The sequence below is a fragment of the Protopterus annectens genome, chromosome 8.part0, assembly GCF_019279795.1.
Source record: "Protopterus annectens isolate FY-2018-M chromosome 8.part0, PAN1.0, whole genome shotgun sequence".
NCBI classification, from domain to species: domain Eukaryota; kingdom Metazoa; phylum Chordata; order Ceratodontiformes; family Protopteridae; genus Protopterus; species Protopterus annectens.
Window position 1 is genome coordinate 914,746,989 of NC_056741.1, and position 22,741 is coordinate 914,769,729.

General features: G+C 40.4%; 1 protein-coding gene across 1 annotated transcript in view; it reads right to left on the reverse strand.

Moving 5' to 3' along the window:
- The window catches only part of LIN37 (lin-37 DREAM MuvB core complex component), a gene marked incomplete in the record, with an annotated part of 817,002 nt that overhangs the window by 168,783 nt on the left and 625,478 nt on the right, over positions 1-22,741 (reverse strand). Inside the window, 1 exon segment of the mRNA XM_044080439.1 lies at positions 22,017-22,090. Coding sequence (XP_043936374.1) covers positions 22,017-22,090 — 74 coding nt within the window.

Consider the following 22,741-nt stretch of genomic DNA (forward strand, 5'->3'; position numbering starts at 1 on the left):
ACAGTGAATGTTCAGATTTTCATATCACAACTGTTTTATTTTTTTTTGTTAGCTTAGTTAGTCAGGGAGAGCAGGCAAGCATGTCAGCGGAGGAGTATGGCAAGCTGACAAGGAGCCAGTTGGCTGAGATGCGCCAGGCTAAAGGACTGCATACTAACCTGACGAAAGCAGACATTATTGCAGCCTTGGGCACACCTGCATCACAGGCCAGCAATCAGGGGGACAACCAAGGTGAATCTCCAAACACAGTCAAAAGGCAATCAATATTTCAAGAAAACACAAACCAATGCTAGAACCAATAAATTTCTTTCTTCTCCATTTATTACGATCTGGTACCTCGGCCTTTCGCCTTCAAAGGATCATAAACACAGTTTGCTACCAACAGTTTAAATACACTCTAAGTAATGTTGATTAGCAAACAATTCTCACATTAATTACTCATTTAATGAATCAATCAAGTATTTAAAATGGTCACATCATTTTTTTCATTTTTTATAAGAAATACCATTATTTCATTATTTAAATATTTAAATTCAATTTTCTAACCACAATTTTATAAAGGTGCCTTATAGTATTATATTCCCAGTGCATATCGAATACATATTAAATTATTAACTAATTCCATAAATAAAAATAAATAAATAAATAAACAAAAGAATTATTTAAACAAAAAAATATGTTTTATAAAGTATTCATTTCCTATAGTATTAACTATATAAATGTAAATAGCTCAAACACTTAATTCCAAGTTTAACCCATAAGGTTTCAGCGTGTTATGCTTCAGAATCATTCTAGTTTCTAATTCCAATAATTTTTGGATGTAAATACCCCCACTTTCAGAACAAAATGGTTTGCCCAAAATACAGAATCTTAAACTATCAGGGCAACCACCATGTTTTTCAACAAAGTGCTTGGCCACAGGACTCATTTCATTATGATTTTTAATGTCTTTTAAATGTTCCAAAATGCGGATTCGAACCATTCTTTTAGTTTGTCCTATGTACTATACATTCACACAAGAACAACCCAAAATATAAACTACCTCCACTGATTTACAATTGAAACGATATTTTGGAAAAAATGTAATACCATTAATCCCGGTAATATTACTAGCTTTCTCACAAAGGCTGCAATTCCCACATGGATAGGTACCTAATGGAAAACTCACTCTTTCATCACCTTTTTTAGAGGGATTATAATTTAATAACGCCTTCAAATTTTTCCCTTTCTTATATGAAAAAGTTATATGTTTAGGAAACAGATGGCCTATATTTTCATCCTCATAAATTAAATGCCAATATTTCCTCACAATTTTAGTTACTTCCTCAGATAAAGGTGAAAATTTCGTAACATAAAATAATTTTTCTTCCTTAATTTATTCATTATTTATTCCTGTCATCTTAGATACAAAACACTTTTGTCTCTCCTGTTTCCCATCCATTTTCAAATGTTTAGTTTGATAAGCGATACCTAATACTTTGTTTTTACATATTAATAAATGATCCTTACTATAGCCCCTCTTAATCAACCTAGATTCCACATCACTTAATTCTTGATATCTCTCATTTTCATCACTCGTATGGTCAAAAATCCTTTGGACAACCAAGGTGACCTTGGAGATGTACAACTCTCAGAAAATGGACAATTCAACCTTTACACAGAGGACTTAAAAATTCATTTTGAGTTAGAGAGACTTGAACTGGAGGCCAAACGTTTGGAAATAGAAGCAGCAGAGAGACTGAAACATCTGGAGGCTGAAGAAAATGAAAAATGGTGATATCTGGAAGCTGAGAAGAATGAGAGGCAGAGGCAACATGAAAAGGAGATGCTGACTCTTTGCCAGGGTCATGGAGGTAATGGGGAAAGGAGTAATCGAACCCCAGAAGCAACAAAGGTCAGCAAATTTCTTCCACAATTTACAGAGGGGGATAATTTTGATAGTTTCATTCATATGTTTGAAAGGGTATGTTAACAGTATAATGCTGACCAAGGGCTCTGGGTATGGTTCCGTACCCCCTTACTCCATGGTAAAGCTGCAACTGCTATTTCTAAATTGTCTGACACTGATTTCTTAAATTATAATATGGTCAAAAATTGTTTGTTAGAATGTTTTAAGTTAACACCTAAAGCTTAAAGGAAAAAGTTTCATGAGCACAGATGCAAGGTAGATGAAAGTGTGTCTGAATATATTGCTGAACTAAGCACTTATTTTCATAGGTGGGTGGTTGGATGTCAGGTCACCACTTCTGAAGGGCTGGCAGACCTTTTGGTGAGGGAACAAGCCCTTAGAACTTTGCCTGAGGACATGAGAGTCTGGTTAGCGGACAGAGAATGTAACAAAGAGAGACCTATACCTAGCAAGCAGGGCATCACTGCATATGAAAGGGATACCCAGTGCTGCTCATGGGTCTAAGGGAACCCATGGTGGGCATCCTGGACCATCCCAACAGAGTCCGCCAGTAGCAGGGGAAGCCATGAGTACAGGTACACGTCCAAGATCAAGGATTAAATGTTTTAAATGCAACCAGTCGGGGCATGTAGCATACAGATGTCCATGGAGGCAAGTTGGGGAACAAAAGGTGGGAGAACATGTAAGTGGGAATGACAGAATGCCAGCAGTAAGCTCTCTGGAGATAAAGGTACCAAACTACCACAAGAGGTTATATCCTATCTTAGCAGATGGAAAGGGGGCCACGAGAGGCAAAGCCTCTGACCTAACCACTGTGAAGCTTGCAATGGTTAAAGAGGAGCACTACTTGCTTGGGCAGTGTACTCCAGTCAGAGCTATGGGAGGGACCCCATTCCAAATATCTTTGGCTAGGGTTCAGCTTGAATGGGAGGGTAGAGAAGGAAGCCAGCAAGTAGGTGTGTTTGAGGATATCTCTGCAGATGTCCTGATAGGGAAAGATTTTGATAATGCAGTACCTTGTGTGCATGCAGTGACATGCAATCAGGCTTGGAGACATTCATGTAGGACTGGTAGCCTGGGGGGGCAGGCAGACCGCACACTTGCAGCCAGAACTGGAGAGGTGGTTACTTCAGGGAGGGAGCTACCCTGTAGCAGTGAGACTGAAGCTGAGCCACAGCTGCTTTTGGGTACCGATGTTGCCTTGGACTGAGTGACTGTAAGGGCAGGGGTGATTAGTATTATCCAGGCTGACAGTGAGGCACTGCTGTCAGAGAACACCCGACTTCCTGTGGAAGGGGAGCTGGGAAGGGTTACAAAGAGAGAGTTGAAAAAGGCTCAGCTCTCAGACCCTACATTACAAGGCCGGAGGGAGGTAGCCAGTGAGGCACCTGATTCTCAAGGGAAATGGAATCTCTGTACTGGGACACCCTGACGGAGGGCTAGAGGGTGAGAGAATACAGCAGTTGGTTGTGCCCAGAGCCTACAGTCTGGCACTTCTAGCCATAGCCCATGATATTCCCTTTGCAGGTCATATGGGCACAAAGCGTACCAAGAGTCGTATTATACAGAACTTTTATTGGTCTGGGATTTCTAGAGATGTAACAGGGTACTGCAGGACCTGTGTGCAGTGCCAGAAGATAGACAAGGCAGGAGACGAGGTCAAAGCTCCTTTGATGCCTTTGCCTGTGACTGAGTAGCCATTTCAGAGGGTAGCTATGGATATTGTGGGGCTTCTGAGTACCCAGAGTTCCACAGGGAAAAAGTATATCCTAGTGGTAGTAGATTATGCTACCCAGATACTCTGAAGCGGTGGCCCTATCCTCCATTGAGGCAGAAAAGATGGCAAATGCTTCGTTACAGATTTTAAGCAGGGTAGGCTTCCCAAAAGAAATACTGAATGACAGAGGTGCCAATTTAATGTCAGACCTGCTGGCTTGTCTGTGGAAACACTGTGGGGTGAAGCACCTAAAGAACACCCCCTACCACCCCCAAACTAATGGTCTTGTGGAGAGGTTAACCTCTACACTCAAGACCATGCTAAAGGCACTTGCAGGCCAGTTTAAGAGGGAGTGGGACAAACATTTGCCCCATCTGTTTGCTTACAGAGACATTCCCCAGGAATCCACAGTTTTTCACCCTTCAAGTTGCTGTATGGGCATAGGGTGAAGGGACCTCTAGATTTCATTCGAGATGAGTGGGAGGGTGAGTGTGAATCCCACCAGACGTCTGCTGTGGCATATGTCCTAACTTCAGGATAAGGCTCAGGGAGCTCATGGGCTTGGCCCAGGAGAACCTGGCAGAAGCCCAACAGCAGAAAAAGTTCTGGTATGACAGGAATGCTTGAGCTAGAGAGTATGCTGTGGTGATGAAGGTAATGGTTCTCATTCCTGTTAGACAAAACAAGCTGCAGGCAGCTTGGGAGGAACCCTTCAAGGTGGTAAGGAAGGTCAGTGATGTTTACTACATGGTAGAACTGTTAGGCAGGGGCATAAATTGTACCATGTTAACATGATAGGGCGGCCCTTGTGCTGAGTATTTGCAGTGGATGGCAGGAGGAGTCTGAGGCGGATCTGGTGACAGATGATCTCAGTGAGGCTTGGACTGACACCTCAGTGGAAGTGGAAGGGGTAGCAATGTCCCAGAAGCTATCCCCTTAACCAGGTTTGGGAAATCCAAGCAGTGTTACAGGAGTTTGATGACATGTTCACTGGGAAACCAGAGTGCACCCACCTGGTGCAACACCGTGTAGATACAGGACCCCAAAGGCCTATTAAGCAGGCCCCTTATAGGGTGCCTAAGAGAGTTAATCAGACTCTGAGGGAGGAGATGCAGGAAATGTTGGATCTAATGGTAATCCAGGAGTCCAGCAGTCCCTGGGCCTCACCAGTGGTGCTGGTATCAAAGAAGGATGGCAGCACCAGGTTCTGTGTGGACTACAGGAAATTAAATAGTTACACAGAGTCAGGTGTTTACCCCATGCCTAGGACAGATGAAGCCCTAGAGCAGCTGGGTGGGGCTAAGTACCTTACCACTATTGATTTTACCAAGGGTTACTGGCAGGTGCCCTCGAATTCTAGCACTAGAGAGAGAGGTCAGCCTTTGTCACTCCTTTCGGGTTGTATGAGGTCACAAAGATGCACTTTGGGATGAAAAATGCCCCAGTGATGTTCCAGAGGCTGGTAGATCATATTCTAGCAGGAACAGGAGATTTCACCCTTGCTTACCTGGATGATATTGCTATCTACAGCCATTCCTGGCAAGAGCTCTTCAGCATGTCAGGGAGGTGCTGGCAGACTACAGAGGGCAGGGATGATCAGTAAGCCCAGCACATGTCAGGTGGGTATGGCAGAGGTCTCTTGCCTGGAACACAGAGTAAGATCAGGCCAGAATCTGCCAAATTGGAAGGCATTCAGGCATGGCCTGCCCCTGTTACCAAAAAGCAGGTGACAACATTCTCATGGACAGCAGAGTACTACAGAAAATGTGTCCCCGATTATAGTACCATAGCTGCTCCCCTCACAGACCTAACAAGGAAAAACAAGCCAGATAAGGTAGTGTGGACCCCAGCATGTGAGCAGGCATTCCAAAAGCTTCAAGGAGCTTTGGGAGGACCCCCTGTCTTACCCAGCCTAGACTGCAACAAAGAATTTGTTGTGCAGGTGGATGCTTCAAACCATGGGGTGGTGGCAGTACTTGGGGAAGGTTTCCTCAGAGGGAGAAGAGCACCAAGTGGTATTATCTCAGTCATAGGCTCCAACCCAGGGAGGAATGTTATGCAGCTGTAGAAAAGGAATGTGTAACCATAGTGTGGGCACTGCAGAAACTTCAGCCTTGTCTGTATGGAAGGAAATTCACTGTAGTTATAGACCACAATCCCTTAACATGGCTACATTGAGCCAGCCAGCAAAATGCCAGGTTAAACAAAACAAATCAACCACAAAGGGTAAAGTGCCTCGAGCAAAATGATTCCAAGATCCAAATAATCTTTCTTGAGGCACAACACGACAATAAGAAGCTTGACCTTTTATTAAACACACTGAACTAAAGAACAAAAACAATAAAACATCCAGTAAGCGCTTTCACATTCTCTCGAATGCTTCATCAGACTGTTAAAAAAGCTAAGCCATTTCTACATTTAAATACCTTTGCTGTTACTTCATCAACCAATCATTATTGTTCCTTACTTGATGACATCAGTGCTTAATTGATTAAAAAATTAATTAAAAAATTGCTGGCTGAAATTCATGTTACAAAACCTCTGTAATTCTTTATATTAAAAACAAATATTTATAATGGATACTTCAACCTAATGCAGCTTAAAAACATATATACATATCTCAAACTATATGTTCATTATTTAAAAAAACGTGCTTATGCATAAATATACACTATAGAAATATATCAAATATATATGTTGTTTACTAATAGATTCGTGAGCCATCCTGAAAAAATGCTAGATTAATAGCTTATACACAATGTTAATGCTTGTTATCCCTTGCTATCAAAAATGGTTTCATGGACACCCTGTCATTCAAACCAGATAGTTTATCTGCTTGTAGCCTCATGATCCACCTTGCCTCTCTTTGTTCAGTGTAGTTTCTATGATCACCTAGCCTAATGTTCTTATATACAAACTCAATCACAGTAAATTTGAAACCATGTGTACTCCATTTATGACATGTCTAGCTAGGGCATTGCTGTCATCTTCCCTGTTTACAGCATAGACATGTTCTCTAACTCTTTCTCAAAGGGTCCTACTCGTCTTTCCTACATAAAAATGACTACATTTTGTGCAGACCACTAGGTATAATAAATCCCGTGACTTGCAGTCTGCATAAATTGAAAGATTATATGGTCTTCCACTGTCAGGGTGGACAAAACTATTGACACAAATCTATTAGTAAACAACATATATATTTGATGTATTTCTATAGTATATATTTATACATAAGCACATGTCTTTTTAAATAGTGAACATATAGTTTGAGATATGTATATATGTTTTTAAGCTGTATGACGCTGAAGTATCCATTACATATATTTGTTGTTAATATAAAGAATTACAGAGGTTTGTGTAACATGAATTTCAGCCAGCAATTTTTTAATTAACTTTTTAATCAATTAAGCACTGATGTCATCAAGTAAGGAACATTAATGACTTGTTGATGAAGTAACAGCAAAGGTATTTAAATGTAGAAATGGCTTAGCTTTTTTAACAGTCTGATGAAGCATTCGAGAGAATGTGAAAGCGCTTACTGGATGTTTTATTGTTTTTTGTTCCTTAGTTCAGTGTGTTTAATAAAAGGTCAAGCTTCTTATTGTTGTGTTGTGCCTCAAGAAAAGGTTATTTGGAAAATGCCAAGTTACTAAGGTGGAGCCTAGGGTTGCAGGCATATGATACGACAGTGCAGCACCGCAGTGGGGTTAGCAATGCCAACACAGATGGGCTCTCAAGAGAGAGTATGGGGTAGTGTATTCCCATATAGACTCACCCTCTCAAGCAGTGTTTCTCAAGGGTCACTTGAAAAACTAGCTTGAATTTTCGGGGAGGAGGGGATGTCATCCTGCCAGCTACCCCAGCAGTAATATTTGACATTAATTTAAGAATTATCTGAGAGAGAGAGAAAGAGAGAGACAGGGGAGTTTGTATTTGTCTTTGACCTGACAACATCCACTCACCACATCTGCACTTGCCTTGCTGTAAGTAAGTTAACTAGGGTACAGTAATGTCTCTTAGCTTTAGTTAGGAACATAGTAAAGATTAGTTTAAATGTTTCTGTATTTATTTGAGACTGTCCTGCAATGTTGTTTTAAGTATTTCCTGTGATTTTGAAATCTGATGTCACTGTGAATACATATTTAGTGCTATCTTATGCTTTTATTATTTATTATTAAATATATTTAAACCTTTAAATTGTGGCTGGGCTGTTTAGAGATATTTAAGCTCTTAAGAGTACTTGCATATCTATTTGGTGACACTGTACAGGCCACTTCTAATAGCCTGGCTCTTGGTCAAACTACCATTTGGATTAATAGCAACATTACACAGTAAGATTGGACATCCTTTGCTAAAGGCCTTACAGCATGTGATAAGTAGTGGCTGGTGGCGGTGAAAACTACCTTATAGTCTTGGCAGAAGGAGGCACAGCTAATAAACCTGTGCCAGCCTTTCCCAGGTGTGTGTGTGTGCATGTGTATAAATCAAATCTCAAAATGTGTGTGTGTGTGTGTGTGTGTGTGTGTGTGTGTGTGTGTGAGCTACTTGGGCAGGGACACAAAGCACTGGTTGGACAGAGAGGGTGCTGAAGGTCTTGGTTTGGCCACTCATCTGAGATCTCAATCCTATAGCTGTAACAGTGGGGAGTCTTACTGGGGATTTGGAAAAAAAAGTGAGAAATCAGTCCCAGATTGACTGTGGTCTCTGTGTGCTCTTAAGGGAAACTGCACTTTACTATGTGTTTATCTGTCATCCTCCCAGTGTGTACATCCCCCACTCTTGCCAGTGGTGAGGATTGAGGCTCCTTGATTATTGGGCCACAGCAGGGGTGTCAGATATGCACTGTAACCAGAAATCATTGAGACAGTATTGCCCACTGCTAAACTCTCATGGCCTCCTACAAAAATGGGTAAAATCGGGTTCCTCCCTGTTTGTTCAGATACAATACGACAGATATATTTGTCCGTCTGAACTGAGATCACATTACTGGGAAAAAAAAGTCCTGAAAAGCTTATAATGCAAGGAAGACAGCTCTCATCTCCACACAGTGATGTGAAGATTGGCTCTGATCGTGGAACAGGTCCCTTGGACAGTCTTCCCTTTGAAATACATCCCCTCCCCGAAAAGTAGCCTCTGTTTTGACCATACCCAGCATAGGGGGAAAGAACAAATGGTCTCTTGGTGGTGAACACCAGGAGAGACTCAAACCACCACCTGATTTGATCTCAGCACACGTTTGCCAACATGATAGGAAACTTCACTGGATGAGTCAAGTAAGACCAATGTGCCACAAATGTACTTTGCAGAGCCCTCATGTGGTACCTAGCCAGGTGAACTAAGCAGATGGCAGCTGCCATGTGTCCTAGGAGTTTGAGAACTAGTGATGCTGGACATTTTCTGTAAGACTGCAAAGAAATGGCTTGACAAAGGGTAGATACTCTGGAAGCTGGAAATTTTGCAATTTGAGAGACTGTGTCCAAGTGACTACCTATGAATTTTAGTATCTAGACAGGGTGATTACTAGACTTTTGATAGTTGACTGTGATCCTTAAGGAACAGCACTCACAGCTGAAGCAAGGTTACCCTGGCTGTGACTAGTGATACTCTCGTAGAGGTGACTAATTATCCAGATAAGGGAAGACCTGTAATCCCTGCAGCCTGAGCCGGGCTGCTTTGACTGCCATGCACTTGGTGAACACCCAGTGGTAGTTGAGAGACCACAGAACAGCATTCTGAACTGATAATGACTGGCTCCCAGCCAGAAACACTGAAACCTCCTGGAATACCTCACTATCTTTACATGATGGTAGGCATCCCTGAGGATGATCAAGTACATCCAGTTGTTAATCTTCAGGAGAGGCAGACTGGACTGTATCATGACGATTTGAAGCTTGGTGTGTTTTACAAAGTGATTCAACTTGCTCAAATCCAAAACTGGCCTAAGGTCTTTGTTCTTCTTTGGGACCATAAAGAAATGTGAATAGACCCTAAATCGGTCACTGGCCTAGTGGGACCTCTTGGATGACTCTATTTACTAACAACTTCTGAATTTCAATGGCTGCATCCCTTCTCTTATGGGGTGACACGTCTGGAAGATGCCTGGAATTTACCTTTGGAGTACCTACAAATGGAACTGTGTAATATTACTGTTAACACACATGCGTCCAAAGTGATGGCCTTCCAAGCTACAGCCAAACGACCAACTGCCATCAGAGTCAGACAGTCAAGAAACCCATCATGATCACTGAAAGCATCTCCCAGAAAACAGCTCCATGGAAGCCCTATTTCTGCAGACCACCCCTGCCATATAGGCAGCGCAAATTGTGGTTATCCCCCCCACTTGCCGCAAAGGGAACCCTCAGTAGGAACTTCCTAGAAAGGCTGCTGAACTTTTCTAAAGGAAAGATGTTTTCCATCCTTCTGGTTTTGAGAGAAGGTCCACTGAGGAGTTGCAAAACGTACTCCAGTAGCAGACAGCGTCTTTCTGGCCTGTTTGCTCCTGGTCAAAGTGTCCTTAACTTTAGGCCCAAACGTGAACAGCCATCACAGTGGGCATTAATAAAGGACGCCTTGAAGCAGTCCACAAAATTGCACAGTCTCACCCAGGCATGGCAGTGATGGCATAAGCAACTCAGGATATGCCATCAGCTGTGTTAGGAAGCAGATGCATGGATATGTTAGCAACAGACTGTAAGGGGGAAAACAGTCTCCTCAGACTCTTTTGAGACTCTGGAGTCAGTATTGTCTTAACCACTCTTGACACTTCTGACAGAATGTCTAGCTGAAGTCTCCAGCAATGAGTCCGGTCATTTAACCTTCTCAGTGGGAGCACGACTGAGACGTAGCAGCACTTCCCTAACCGGCCCAATGCCCAGGACTCCTTATTCTGGGATGAATCGATTACCTCTCTTCTGAGAGGTCCTTCTGAGTGGCCACTGCCACCATAATAGTATCAACAGCAGGGCCTTTACTCCAATATTGCTGGTCCTTGTGAGGGGCAAGGATATTATCTTGGTTCTTCAGAACTAGTTTCATCATATCAGCCTCGTTCCATGCCCTCTGGAACACCAAGTCAATAAACCCGTATGGAGGGGGAACCACCAAGGACATGGATGGGCCTACCCCAAAATACAGACTCTTCTGGAGACACAGCTTTGGCAGTCCAACATCCCTCCCTGCTGCAGTAGCTCCAAAAGGTTGCCTAAAGAGGAGTCATCTTTGGGAAATTTAGGGGACCATTCTCGTTCATTGACGTTGGTAGCCTTGGTGAAAGATTCCTCTGGAGAATCCAGGTGCTTCCTCCTACACCACTTCATGTCAGACACTTCCTGCTCTGCAGAATGCTTTTGGGGGGGGGATGTGGGGGCTCCCACTGCAAAGTAGATTGGAGACCAGCAGGAGAGGGCTGTCCTGGAGCAGACTGATGCATGTCCACAAGCACAGACGTTGAGGGAGGGATACCGGTTGGCGTTGACCACTCTGTTCCCTGATGGGAGAACATCCTCTTTATGACAAAGGCAAAGGTTGAAGCTAGCACCCCACAGCCCCCACACCTAGGATCTGAATATCCTAACAATATGCCAGACTCCAGAGTTGCTCCTGTCTGCTCCAATGCAGAGATCAGAGCCGCACTATTGAGAGCTGAGGCACAGGGAGGAAGGAAAGGAGGGAGGGAGGGAGGGACAACTCCAAAACATGAAACGTCAATCACAACCCGTAAACCTCTGTTTCAAAGTGTTGATCCCAAGGTTCACTCAGATCAGACACTGCCAGAGTCAAAGAAAGCAAATCAGGGGTAGGAGCCCATATCAGCCAATCTGTCAGGTCCAACTCTATGGGTGGTAAGGAAACTGGCTCAGATAACGTCAGAGCCGTAGGGCTTGAGGGAGGAAAGTAGCCTTTTGGATCTGAAGGGATCAGTCTTAACTGCATCTGGGCTTGTAGGAAGGATGATATTAGCTGCACTAAGTCAGCAGGCCTTGAAATCCTGACTGATCTGAATGACTAAGCCAATGAAGCCAAAGATAGAGGTTTGGAAGCTCACCTGCTGTTTGAGAGCTCCGTGGGCAGGGCCTGAACCAGAGAGGATTGTATCCAAGGCTGAAAAGATGATGATTCCTCAAAAGACTCTCACAGAGTAGTGGGGCAGAAGGGTGAAACTGTTCTGCCCAAGGGAGCTCCTTTAAGACAGGAAAGGACTTGGGACACTGTCAGGGAAAGAAACCTTCCCCGATAGTCAGTGCTATGCTTAGGTGCCAAAACTCTTACAAACACACAGTGTTGAGATGAGTGGCCCTAACCGGATAAACACACTGGTCACATGCATCTTGGGAAGGGAGCTTGTGTTGGCACACCAATCACTTCTTGAAGCCCTTATCCATACCACACTAAAAATATAGAAAACCAACACACACTATCCTAAGTATAAAAAGCACACAGTATTTATAAAACCTAAAGCACACAAGGAGGGAAAAGACCGCAAATGAAACACTACTGAGAACTACTCTATCAAACCTACATGACCTAACCCTATATTAACAATAAAGCACACCAAAAACATTACCAACTACAAAGAAAAACTAGGGTAGAGGAAAGGGAGTGGGGGAGAGATTTAGCTAACAAATACTAGAAAAGGATACACCCCAATGGAGCTCGAGACCAAGCTGCAGTCCAGGAAAGCAGCAAACGAGATCTGTGGTAATCCTAACAGAACATGGTACTATGGATACATGAGGAGGAGCAGAGGGGGGGGGGGCTTGAAGTCTTTTGGATATGGCTGGTCTTGGATCCAAGTTGGAACAGATTACCTCAATGGCTGAACCCAGATGAAAAAGACAGCATCAGATCTTCTTTTTACAAAACGTTTTACCTTTTTGTTGAGATTTCTGTGTTTTGAGAAAAAATTATCCAGACTTGGATGGACAGTTTCTTTGGGACTTTGGGATAAGCAAAAGAAAAATCTGCTTAAAATCCTGCATATTTTCACCTCTTTCCAGCAACTGCTAGATAAATAAAAAAAAAAACTTTCCTGGTCCAAAGGTATAGCTAACAATCTGGTCTTGACATCTTTAGGCAAAGATTGCATCTTTAACCAGGAATATCTCCTTAATACAGACTCATTAGCTGCAGCTCTAGAAGGTGCATCTGCTGTATTACTACTGCATTTAATACAGTGCCGAGCTACTTGAGTAACAGAATTCAGGAAGAACAAGACAGAAGATTTAATGTTGGATTCAGACAAATCAGACATTAACTTGTTCATCTTATCCAAAATAGATAAAAAAATACCTAAACATACGAGTTTGGTAGTTAATGGCACAAAAAGATTAGCAGAAGAGTACACATTTTTCTAGCTGTACATGGCTCTACTGTTTTTCTCATTAGGCAAGATTCAATGAATACAACAGCAGAATTCAATAACTGATTTTTAAATAAGAATTTTGTGTACTGGGAGTTTTATAAAGCCTGTGATGTTTTAGGTGCTGGAGGTTGAGATTCTGGGTTTAAACAAAACCTGAGGAAAATGTATCCTGCAAATCCTTGAGCACGAGGTGCAGCAGAAGGTTTAGAAAGCCTCACATAGGTTCATAGGTAGGTACTAAGCTATTGGCCCTAGGGCCCATATAAGCCTAGCTAAAATGTACCCTGGCTTTCGCCACCCAATAGAGTAAATCATCTGGAACTTACTTAACCTCCCATTGAAAATGCTGCATCATTTTTAAATGTGTCCCCAAATGAAAGATTTTTCTAAGGATGAATCAGTGGAAGGGGTGTTCTTGATCTCTGATTCAAAACACAATGAAGAATGGACCCTGGGAGAAAAGGCAAGAGATTCTACCTCAGATTAAGAGCCCTCACTTCAGAGTATCTTACCCTCTTTGTGAGGGAAATAATGGAAATGGGATGGCTTTAAGAATATAACTGCTTTAAAAAGAACTTGAAAAAATACTTACTACACTTTCTCGGGGTCACTAAGGGTCGAAGGAGAGGAATGTTTTGCATTTTTGCCGTTCCTTCTTGAGAGGCTGCAGAGACAAAGCAAGAAGGATTACCTTTAAAAGGGAACTGTAAACTTCGTCTTGGACTAAGATGTACAGTTTACACTCAGGTCCCTCAGAAATAATCAGCCTGTTTCTCCCTTCTGTGGTCTTGCCTATCGTATGTCGGTCACTATGGAAGTATCTGCATACTGGAACTTGCTGGTCTCATAGGGAAGCGATAGCTGGAGCAGCAACTGAAATTGGGTGACCTGTGGGCTCTTTAAGCATCACAGCAGAGATACCCAGGTCCAACCTGATAACTAACTTCTGAAGCTTTAAAATTCCTAAGCCTCTTACACAGCTGCTGAGGGATATCTGACTGGATAGATTCAGAAGTCATCCTACCTTGTGTGTGGTCTTTTGGTCACCGAGGCTACTCAACTACTTATAGTTTTAGGGACAAAAGATTTAAAAAATGAACATAACCTAGACAAAACAAACACTTAGAATGCTTGCCTTTATATGGCATCTGCCTTCTGAAATTACTTTTGCACCTCTTGGCTGACATAAATAACTTTTTGGTCAAAAGTGAAGGAAAACAGGAAGGGTCCATAACTGGGATAGTTATCTGCCCACTTACAACAGAAACTGGCAAAAGCCATACAGCTGACAGACCAAAGTGATATATGTGGTCTCTCTGTTTGGGTTGGTGTCAAGAAAGTTCTGAGGAACTTCACACCTGAATATATACCAGCATACTTTCTCATTTCTGGGTTATAAGGCAGACATACGGCATGAGGAAGCTGCCCAAGCTTTTAAGATGAAGAAAAGAAACTCCTGGAACTTGGGTGAAAGGGAAGTGCAGCCTTAAATCTTCAAAAAATTAAGTACAAATGATGATTCTGTATGACCTGAAATATGAAAAGCAGGTGAACGATCTGTAACCAATCAGCTTCCGTTAACTACAACAGCAACCCGGTGAACTTATTCTAAAAACAGCAACATCAAAGTCAGAAACAGTCTGTGACCGTTTCACCTCTAGCTAACCCAAAGACAGGCAAAAATTTGGTAAACAGGCAAGCACTGCAGTGCATTGTGGTTAAGGGGGTAGAAGGCAGAGAAAGTGTTTTCTTCTCACCCAGCATACTCAGCCCAGTTTAAATTCTGTTGAATGAACCAGACTGACAGATTTGTTTCTTCTATGCTGGGCTGAAGTCAGAATAAAGGACTTGCACACAGACCTCTCAACTGTATCGAATTTTTCGTGGTTTTGAGGTCCAAATAATGGGATGCCACGATTCCAGAGTGGCACCCCTTAATTTCTGAATTTCCAGCTTTTAATCCCCCCCCCCCCAGCTTTTGGGCTCATGTCATCACGTGCAGAGGCATGCACGATGACATCAGCTCCGTGAATAGCCTGCCAGCTAGGCTGAGGGCTTAAGGGATTCACTGTATCTTGCTTCTGGCCAGCCAAAGTAGAGTGCGAGCCATGTGTACATTTCCCCAGCTGCTCCAGGTAAGGAGGAGGACAAACATTCAATTACCAAGTCCGTTCTGCTTTGTTTTACTATTTTGAATTTGCGTGAGCCATTAAACACTGCATTTCATTCAATTAAAAGGTCCCGTCCGTGCGAGCACTTGATCTGCAGAACTTGTGTGGCAGGTCCGTTCTGCTTTTATTAGTGTGTGTGTAGGTTAGGAGGATGACAAACATTCAATTACCATGTCCGTTCTGCTTTTATTACTACTTTGAATTAGTGTGAGCCGTGTGTGTATTAAAATCTGGATTTCATTAAATTACCAAGTCCTGTCCGTTCTGCTGCAAGCATTTGATTTGCAGAACTTTGCAGGTCCGTTTTATCAGTGTGTGTCCGGTATTTGCAGAACTTTGCAGGTCCGCTTTTACTAGTGTGTGTGTCAGGTCTGCCTTTTTTTTCTTCTTTTTTTTAACTAGTGAGCCATTAAACTCTGCATTTCATTCAAATACCAGGTCCGTGCAAGCATTTGATTTGCAGAAGTGTGTGCGTGTGTTACTTTGACTTATACTAGTGAGCCATTATACTCTGCATTTCATTCAAATATCAGGTCCATGCGAGCATTTGATTTGCAGAAGTGCATGTTTGAATTAGCCATTAAACTCTACATTTCCAGGTCCTTACAAGCATTTGATGTGTGTGTGTGTGTGTGTGTGTGTGTGTGTGTGTGTGTGTGTGTGTGTGTGTGTGTGTGTGTGTGTTAAACTCTGCATTTTCAGGTCTGTGCAAGCATTTGATGTGTGTGTGTGTGTGTGTGTGTGTGTGTGTGTGTGTGTGTTAAACTTTTCATTTCCAGGTCCGTGAAAGCATCTGATCTGTGTGTGTGTGTGTGTGTGTGTGTGTGTGTGTGTGTGTGTGTGTGTGTGTGCTAAACTCTGCATTTCTAGGTTCGTGCAATCATTTGGTGTGTGTGTGTGTGTGTGTGTGTAAAATGCCTCAATTAGGTATGCCCGGTGGTTAAGGTTACCCATGCTCAAACTCTGTACCTTAGGTACAGGGGAGCAACAGCCTGAGTTCTTTAGTCATACCACCACTTCTGACTGAAGGAGTTGTAGCTCTCAGTTGTATAAATTCACAGAATGTCTGGAATGTTTGGCTCATACATTTGGTCTGCTCATCTTAAAATTCAGATGGTGTAGTGGTGCAGTGGTAGTATTTTTGCCTCAGAGCAAGAACTTCTCTGGTTTGATTCTTGGCTGAAGTGCCTGCTGTGTGGAGTCTGCATGTCCTCCCTGTGTTTGTGTGGGTTTTCTCTGGGTGATCTGGTTTCCTCCCATGATACAAAGATATGGGTCTGGAGCCTCTGCTGAAAATTGGCTTTGTTCCAAATTGGACTTTCCTGGTAAACAAATGTTAAATAAAAATAAAATTTGTGGTTTTCTGGCAACTCAGTGAGAACTGAATTCACCAAATAATGATAGCCATTTAAGTTTCAGTCTTCCTATCTTTCAAGAAACACATGACAACACAAGATTGTATTCTAGCAACTTTCTAAGATTATACAAGCAACGTTTTTCGCTTTTTCCTGATGTCTTGTGCTGCACAGTTCTTCAGGCAAAGAGAAGGTTAGTGTTGATTATGCAGAGTCTACTTGCATTGTTAGTAACACAACAGTTAACATACTTGCTTTTGCTGCAGAAGGCTGTGGGTTCTACTCTCACAGTATGTAGATGGATTGCTGACACTATACTGTGTTGTACTTTTAAAGGGGTTGGATGTTGCTCTCCTGAGATTGTCCTCCTTTCGCGAAGATATCTAGTAACTATGAGCCTGTTATCAGTTTGCCATCCATTCCCAATTGAAATATTACTAGCTTATCATTTTTTAATGTAACATAGGCAATTTATTCTTCAAGGGCAGCAGGCACTTTACTTATAGATGAAACAATGAAATATAAAAGTTGTTTGCTAGCAGCAACCTCTTCATTAGTTACAGATCTCTTTAATGTGAAATTATTTAGATGACTTTTACTTCTGTAGAGATTAAGCATATTTACCAATACTGGTGGACTGTAGAAGTTTGAGTAGACTTACATGATGGAAATGTTATGAATTGGGCAGTTTTGTCATTATTGGTTCATGCATTCTGTTTCATTGCTTACTGGAAAAATGTTCAAAACAACAAATTTAAAATGCACTCTAACAAGTGTGCTGCATTATACAACGGATATAATTTAATACAGTCAGAAAGGTACATCAAAGAATATATGACTGTTTTGTGTGCAAGGGGCCTATGATTTGAAAACAGCCCAAAGGTAATCTTTATCCACAACTGGCCAGCTGCATTTTCTTTGAATGTGGGTTTCAATGCTGTTTCAATGAATGTGAGTTTCAAGGCCAGAGAAGTTTTAATGCCAAGTCTATTTTCATTGAGACTGTATTGCTTTGTTTAGCAGATGTCTATTAGTGCTTGTACTATAAAATGTAAAATAAAAGTTTTAAATGAAATCCAAATAATCATCGTAGAAGTAAAGCAGTATGCACATGACAAGTGTTTATGGTAAATGGGGTGAAATAGCCTAGTAATGGGACACTGGAATGGCTGCAGGGGGACTCAGGGCCATATTTTGGTTGTCTGTTCTTCAGTTTACATTTGAAATTTGGTATCCCACAATTCCATCAGGGTGGGTGGGTTACATAATTATGTGTGCAAATTTTATGTTAATTAGCATACAAGATTTGTACCTATTTTTCGTGGGCCTCTGTTCAGATTTTTGATGTTTCCACGTTGAGGTATGCTTGCACATATCACACTATGCACCAAATGCTCTTAAAATGGACAGCGTGCTTGAAATGTGATTTGTATGCCTAAACTTGCATTTTCTGAAGTGTTGCTAGCCATAATGCAAACAAGCAAGACAAAAATCTGTCTGACGATAACAATACAACAACTGGTGAAAAAAAAATAAAGGCGAGTCTCTGCAATGCAAAATGCTAAAACATGTGAGTAAAGAATTACAGTACAGACAATGCCTAAAAAGCACACAAAAAAGTTAATTGTATCTAACCTGATTGTTATGTACAGAAAAGCAGAATATAATAGAAAAAAAACACAATGCAGTTTGAAACTTCAAAAATAATCAAGATAAAGCAAAAATATGGTATGAGGCTGTTTGTCTGATGCTAGCTTTAGGCATAGCAGAAGATATTTAAGAGGGGAAACTTATTAGCAGAGCATTACAAATAAACATGGAGGAGCTTGTAGCATGGTATGCTATGATGGCGAAAAGCCTGCCAGCTTTAGTTCCATCCTCATTAGCCAAAAGGACTGATCTTGTCCTGTGAGTTTCTAATCTTTTACTCTTTTTTAAACATACAATTATATATGATAGACAATGAATACTAATCAGCTACTCGAAGCCTTCACAGAGCAATAAAGCTATAAACACACGTGGCACTGCATCCCTTATGTCCACTTTCTACAAAGCTGTGCAATGCTGGAAGACCCTACCAAATTAAATTACTAACCTAGGGCAGTGCATATTCAATCTGAATCACCTATGAACTATTTTACATTGTTGTGTATAGTCAATCTAATTGAAAGTTGCGGAGAAAGTGCAAGACCAGAAATCCACTGCAATTCACTCACCTGTGTATAAGTCTAGGTGCTAAAGCTGGTGAGAGGCTGTAAGGTATGACAACTTAAAAACAGTAAAACCACAAGTAATGGTGAAGCACTATGTCACACAAAAAAGACTAATCCACTGGTTTGGCGCTTTCAGCCCAAACATTAGGCCTTCATCAGAACAAACTGTTAAAAAACTATCTCATTTTTATAGCATCATTAGTACACATCAAACCAATCAGATCTCAGTTTTCTTAAAACTTAATATAAAAATATGTATATGTGTACAAAATACATCCTAAATAATGCATTAATTTTAACAAGCATATAAACTATTTACATTTATTATAATAGGCTTTTCTTTTCAACACAGCTTTATAGTTGACACCATTTGACAGCATTGCCCTGCATGCATCCAAAAGAACCTGCCATTTGAACTCTCTAAATCAAGTTCCCCATCTCTGTCTTCATTGAAATCCACTGGAACATGATCTATAACTGTGAAAAGAAACTTAACACGGTCATTGTTACCCACACAATTTAAAGAGTGCTTATAAAGAGTATTGTCCAAATTTCTCTTTCTAATGGCATAATAATGTTCATACATCCTGTTTTTAAGTTGCCTATAGGTCTTCCCAATATAAAACGAAAAACAGGTGGAGCATTTTGCCATGTATACCACAAAGGTAGATTTACAATTGAAAATGCCTGGAACGTGCCACATCTTATCCTGGGTTACAATATCAAATTCTGATCCCTCTGAAATGTATTTACAAAAATTGCATCTTTTGCATTTAAAAGTACCTGTGTTACCCTTGAGGCTTTTTTCTTGGTCCACTTTCTAACATTGCTTTGAAATTCCTTGCTCTTGTGTTAACAAAAATGGGGGCTTCTCCTACTGCCATCTGAAGATCACTGTTAGAAACTAATATTCTCCAGTTATTGGACACTATTATTTTTGATTTCTTTGCTGCCTATGGTAAAGGTTAACAGCATTGATGTAACCCAATCCTCCTTGTCTTGTGTGTTTCCTCTGAGCCTATCCTTTTCATTTGTACTAATAATGTCATGCACAATTTTGGAAGGGTACCCTTTTGTTTACTTTCTTGATTCCCCATTAACAACTTTAAATTCAGTTTTCTGGTGTATGCTTTTAAATTAACAGCACCACCTTTTTTTTGCATTTTACTGGTAGCTGGGACAATTTTGTTTTTTAGATTTAGAGGTTATTAAAGAGGAAGATAAAGATTTTTTGGGGTCCAGCATCAGTTATAAAAATGTAGCAAGTAATGAACTTTTGAGTTATTCTAGTATGCATCCCACTTATGTGAAATACAACATTACAAAGGGGCAGTTAGTAAGACTTAAGAGACTTACAAGTGACGAAGCACAGTTAGATCTGTTAGTGCAGGAACTGCATTTTAGATTTAAAAGCAGAGGGTACTCTTCCAAAATTGTGCATGACATTATTAGTACAGACGAAACGGAGGGGCTCAGAGGAAACACACAGGACAAGGAGGATTGGGTTACGTCAATGCTGTTAACCTTTACCATAGGCAGCAAAGAAATCAAAAATATAGTGTCCAACAACAGGAGAATATTACTTTCTAACAGTGATCTTCAGATGGTAGCAGGAGAAGCCCCCATTTTTGTTAACACAAGAGCAAGGAATTTCAAAGAACTGTTAGAAAGTAGACAAAGAAAAAAGACCCAAGGTAACACAGGCAACTTTTAAATGCAAAAGCTGCAATTTTTGTAAATACATTTCAGAGGGACCAGAATTTGATATTGTAACCCAGTATAAGATGTGGCATGTTCCAGGCATTTTCAATTGTAAATCTACCTTTGTGGTATACATGGCAAAATGTTCCACCTGTTTTTCATTTTATATTGGGAAGATCAATAGGCAACTTAAAAACAGGATGCATGAACATTTTTATGCCATTAGAAAGTGAAATTTGGACAATGCTCTTTATAAGCACACTTTAAACTGTGTGGGTAACAATGACAGTGTTAAGTTTCTTTTCACAGTTATACATCATGTTCCAGTGGATTTCAATGGAGACAGAGATGGGGAACTTGATTTAGAGAGGTCAAATGGCAGGTTGTTTGGATGCATGCAGAGCACCAGGGCTTAATAATGGTGTCACCTATAAAGCTATGTTGAAAAGAAAAGTCTATTGTAATAAATGTAAATAGTTTATATGCTTGTTAAAAATTAAATGAATGCATTATTTAGGATGTATTTTATACACACACACACACACGCATATATATATATATATATATATATATATATATATATATATATATATATATATATATATATATATATATATATATATAAGTTTTAAGAAAACCGAGATCTGAGTGTTTTGATGTGTACTGATTAAAAAAACTGTCCCATTTTTATAGCATAATCAGTTTGTTTTGATGAAGGCCTAATTTTTGGGCTGAAAGCGCTACATCAGTGGATTAAAGTAATTTTTGTGTGACACAGTGCTTTACCATTTCTTGTGGTCTTTCTTTTAATTTTACAAATGTTCCACAAGGTGTGAGACAAGTCTGCAGTTTTTTCTTGAACTTAAAAACAGTACTGAATGTTTTACTCACTGCCATACTACAAAAGTACTGTATTACACAAAACATTTAAACAACAGTACTGTTTACAGGAATCCCTGCACCAGTCTGTTAAACCAAATACAGATAAGTTGAAGTGCTAGTAAGGAATGACAGTTATTAAAACAAACTGCATACAGTTAACATAACTGTCAATAAGGAATGATAGATATTGAAACAAATCTTAAGTGAAAAACCCTTAATACTTTTTGTTTTAATGACTGTCACGCCTTATTAACACTTCAAATAACTGCAGTTTAACAGATGAGAATGGACACTGCGGCCAGTACAGTACTGAGTCTAAACAGTAGTTTCATGCAGTTGCTTAGAACATATGACAATTTTGCAACATGACAGTCAAGATCCCCATTCATAGATGTTAAGCTGCAACTAATTAAACAATGAGTCAGTAAGGCATAAAAGTCATTAAAACAAAGTATCAAATGTTTTTCAGTTAATACTGCATGTTAAATTGCTGCCATGCTTCAGAGTATAGTACACCATACTACTCACACATAAGGAAGCCCCCCCCTATTTTTTTAAGGAGAATTCTCAGGCATAAATTTATTGACTTGCACAAATACATGTGGCATAAATACAAACTCACATACAGCTCGGCTGACAGGACAATATATATAACACCCTTGCTTCTGCTTTTTATTTTATTTGAAAATATCCCACTTATTCCCTACCTTTGTCGGATCTTCTTCCAACGTTTCATATTACTAGAGATGAGATCTGAGGTTGCAGGAAAGGATTCTGGAGGCTGAAATACAGTAATATGCATTAAACATCCAAGAAAATAAGAAACTGCAAAAATCACTGCAAACCATGCTAAACACTTCTACAAAAGATAAACAAAAAAAATTAAATGCATTTTATCTTTGCACAACAGGAAAGTCAGACTGGGCAAAACCCATTTTCAGTGGAGACCAGGGAAGAAAACTTCAAATTACATACATTTGTGTGAACGAACAGTAAAAATATACAGCACTAAGGAATGTACAACTTAACATGATCACCATGTTATATATACTATATTGTATTTACAGCATGCTGAGCTCATATACGTCAACAGAACATAGCATATACAGCACATAAAATATATCAATAGAACATTAAGTATTGTTTTGATTGAATAAGATATGCAACCAGATTCGCTTGAGACCTATAACCATGAGATTACTGAAGTAAAAGTTTGAGAGTTTAATTATATTTGTTTAATTTGACTGGATGATGTAACGAATTAGTAATGGGGTTAGTACAAGGGCAACACTGTTACAGAGATGTGCATGATTTTATTAGGAACAAGGGTGCCAGAACCATACGGCAACAATTAAAAAAAAACACCGTGGTGGTGGCGTCTTCTTTTAAGGAAGACCATATGTGTGTCACATGCATGCCAAAGAGAATTTAT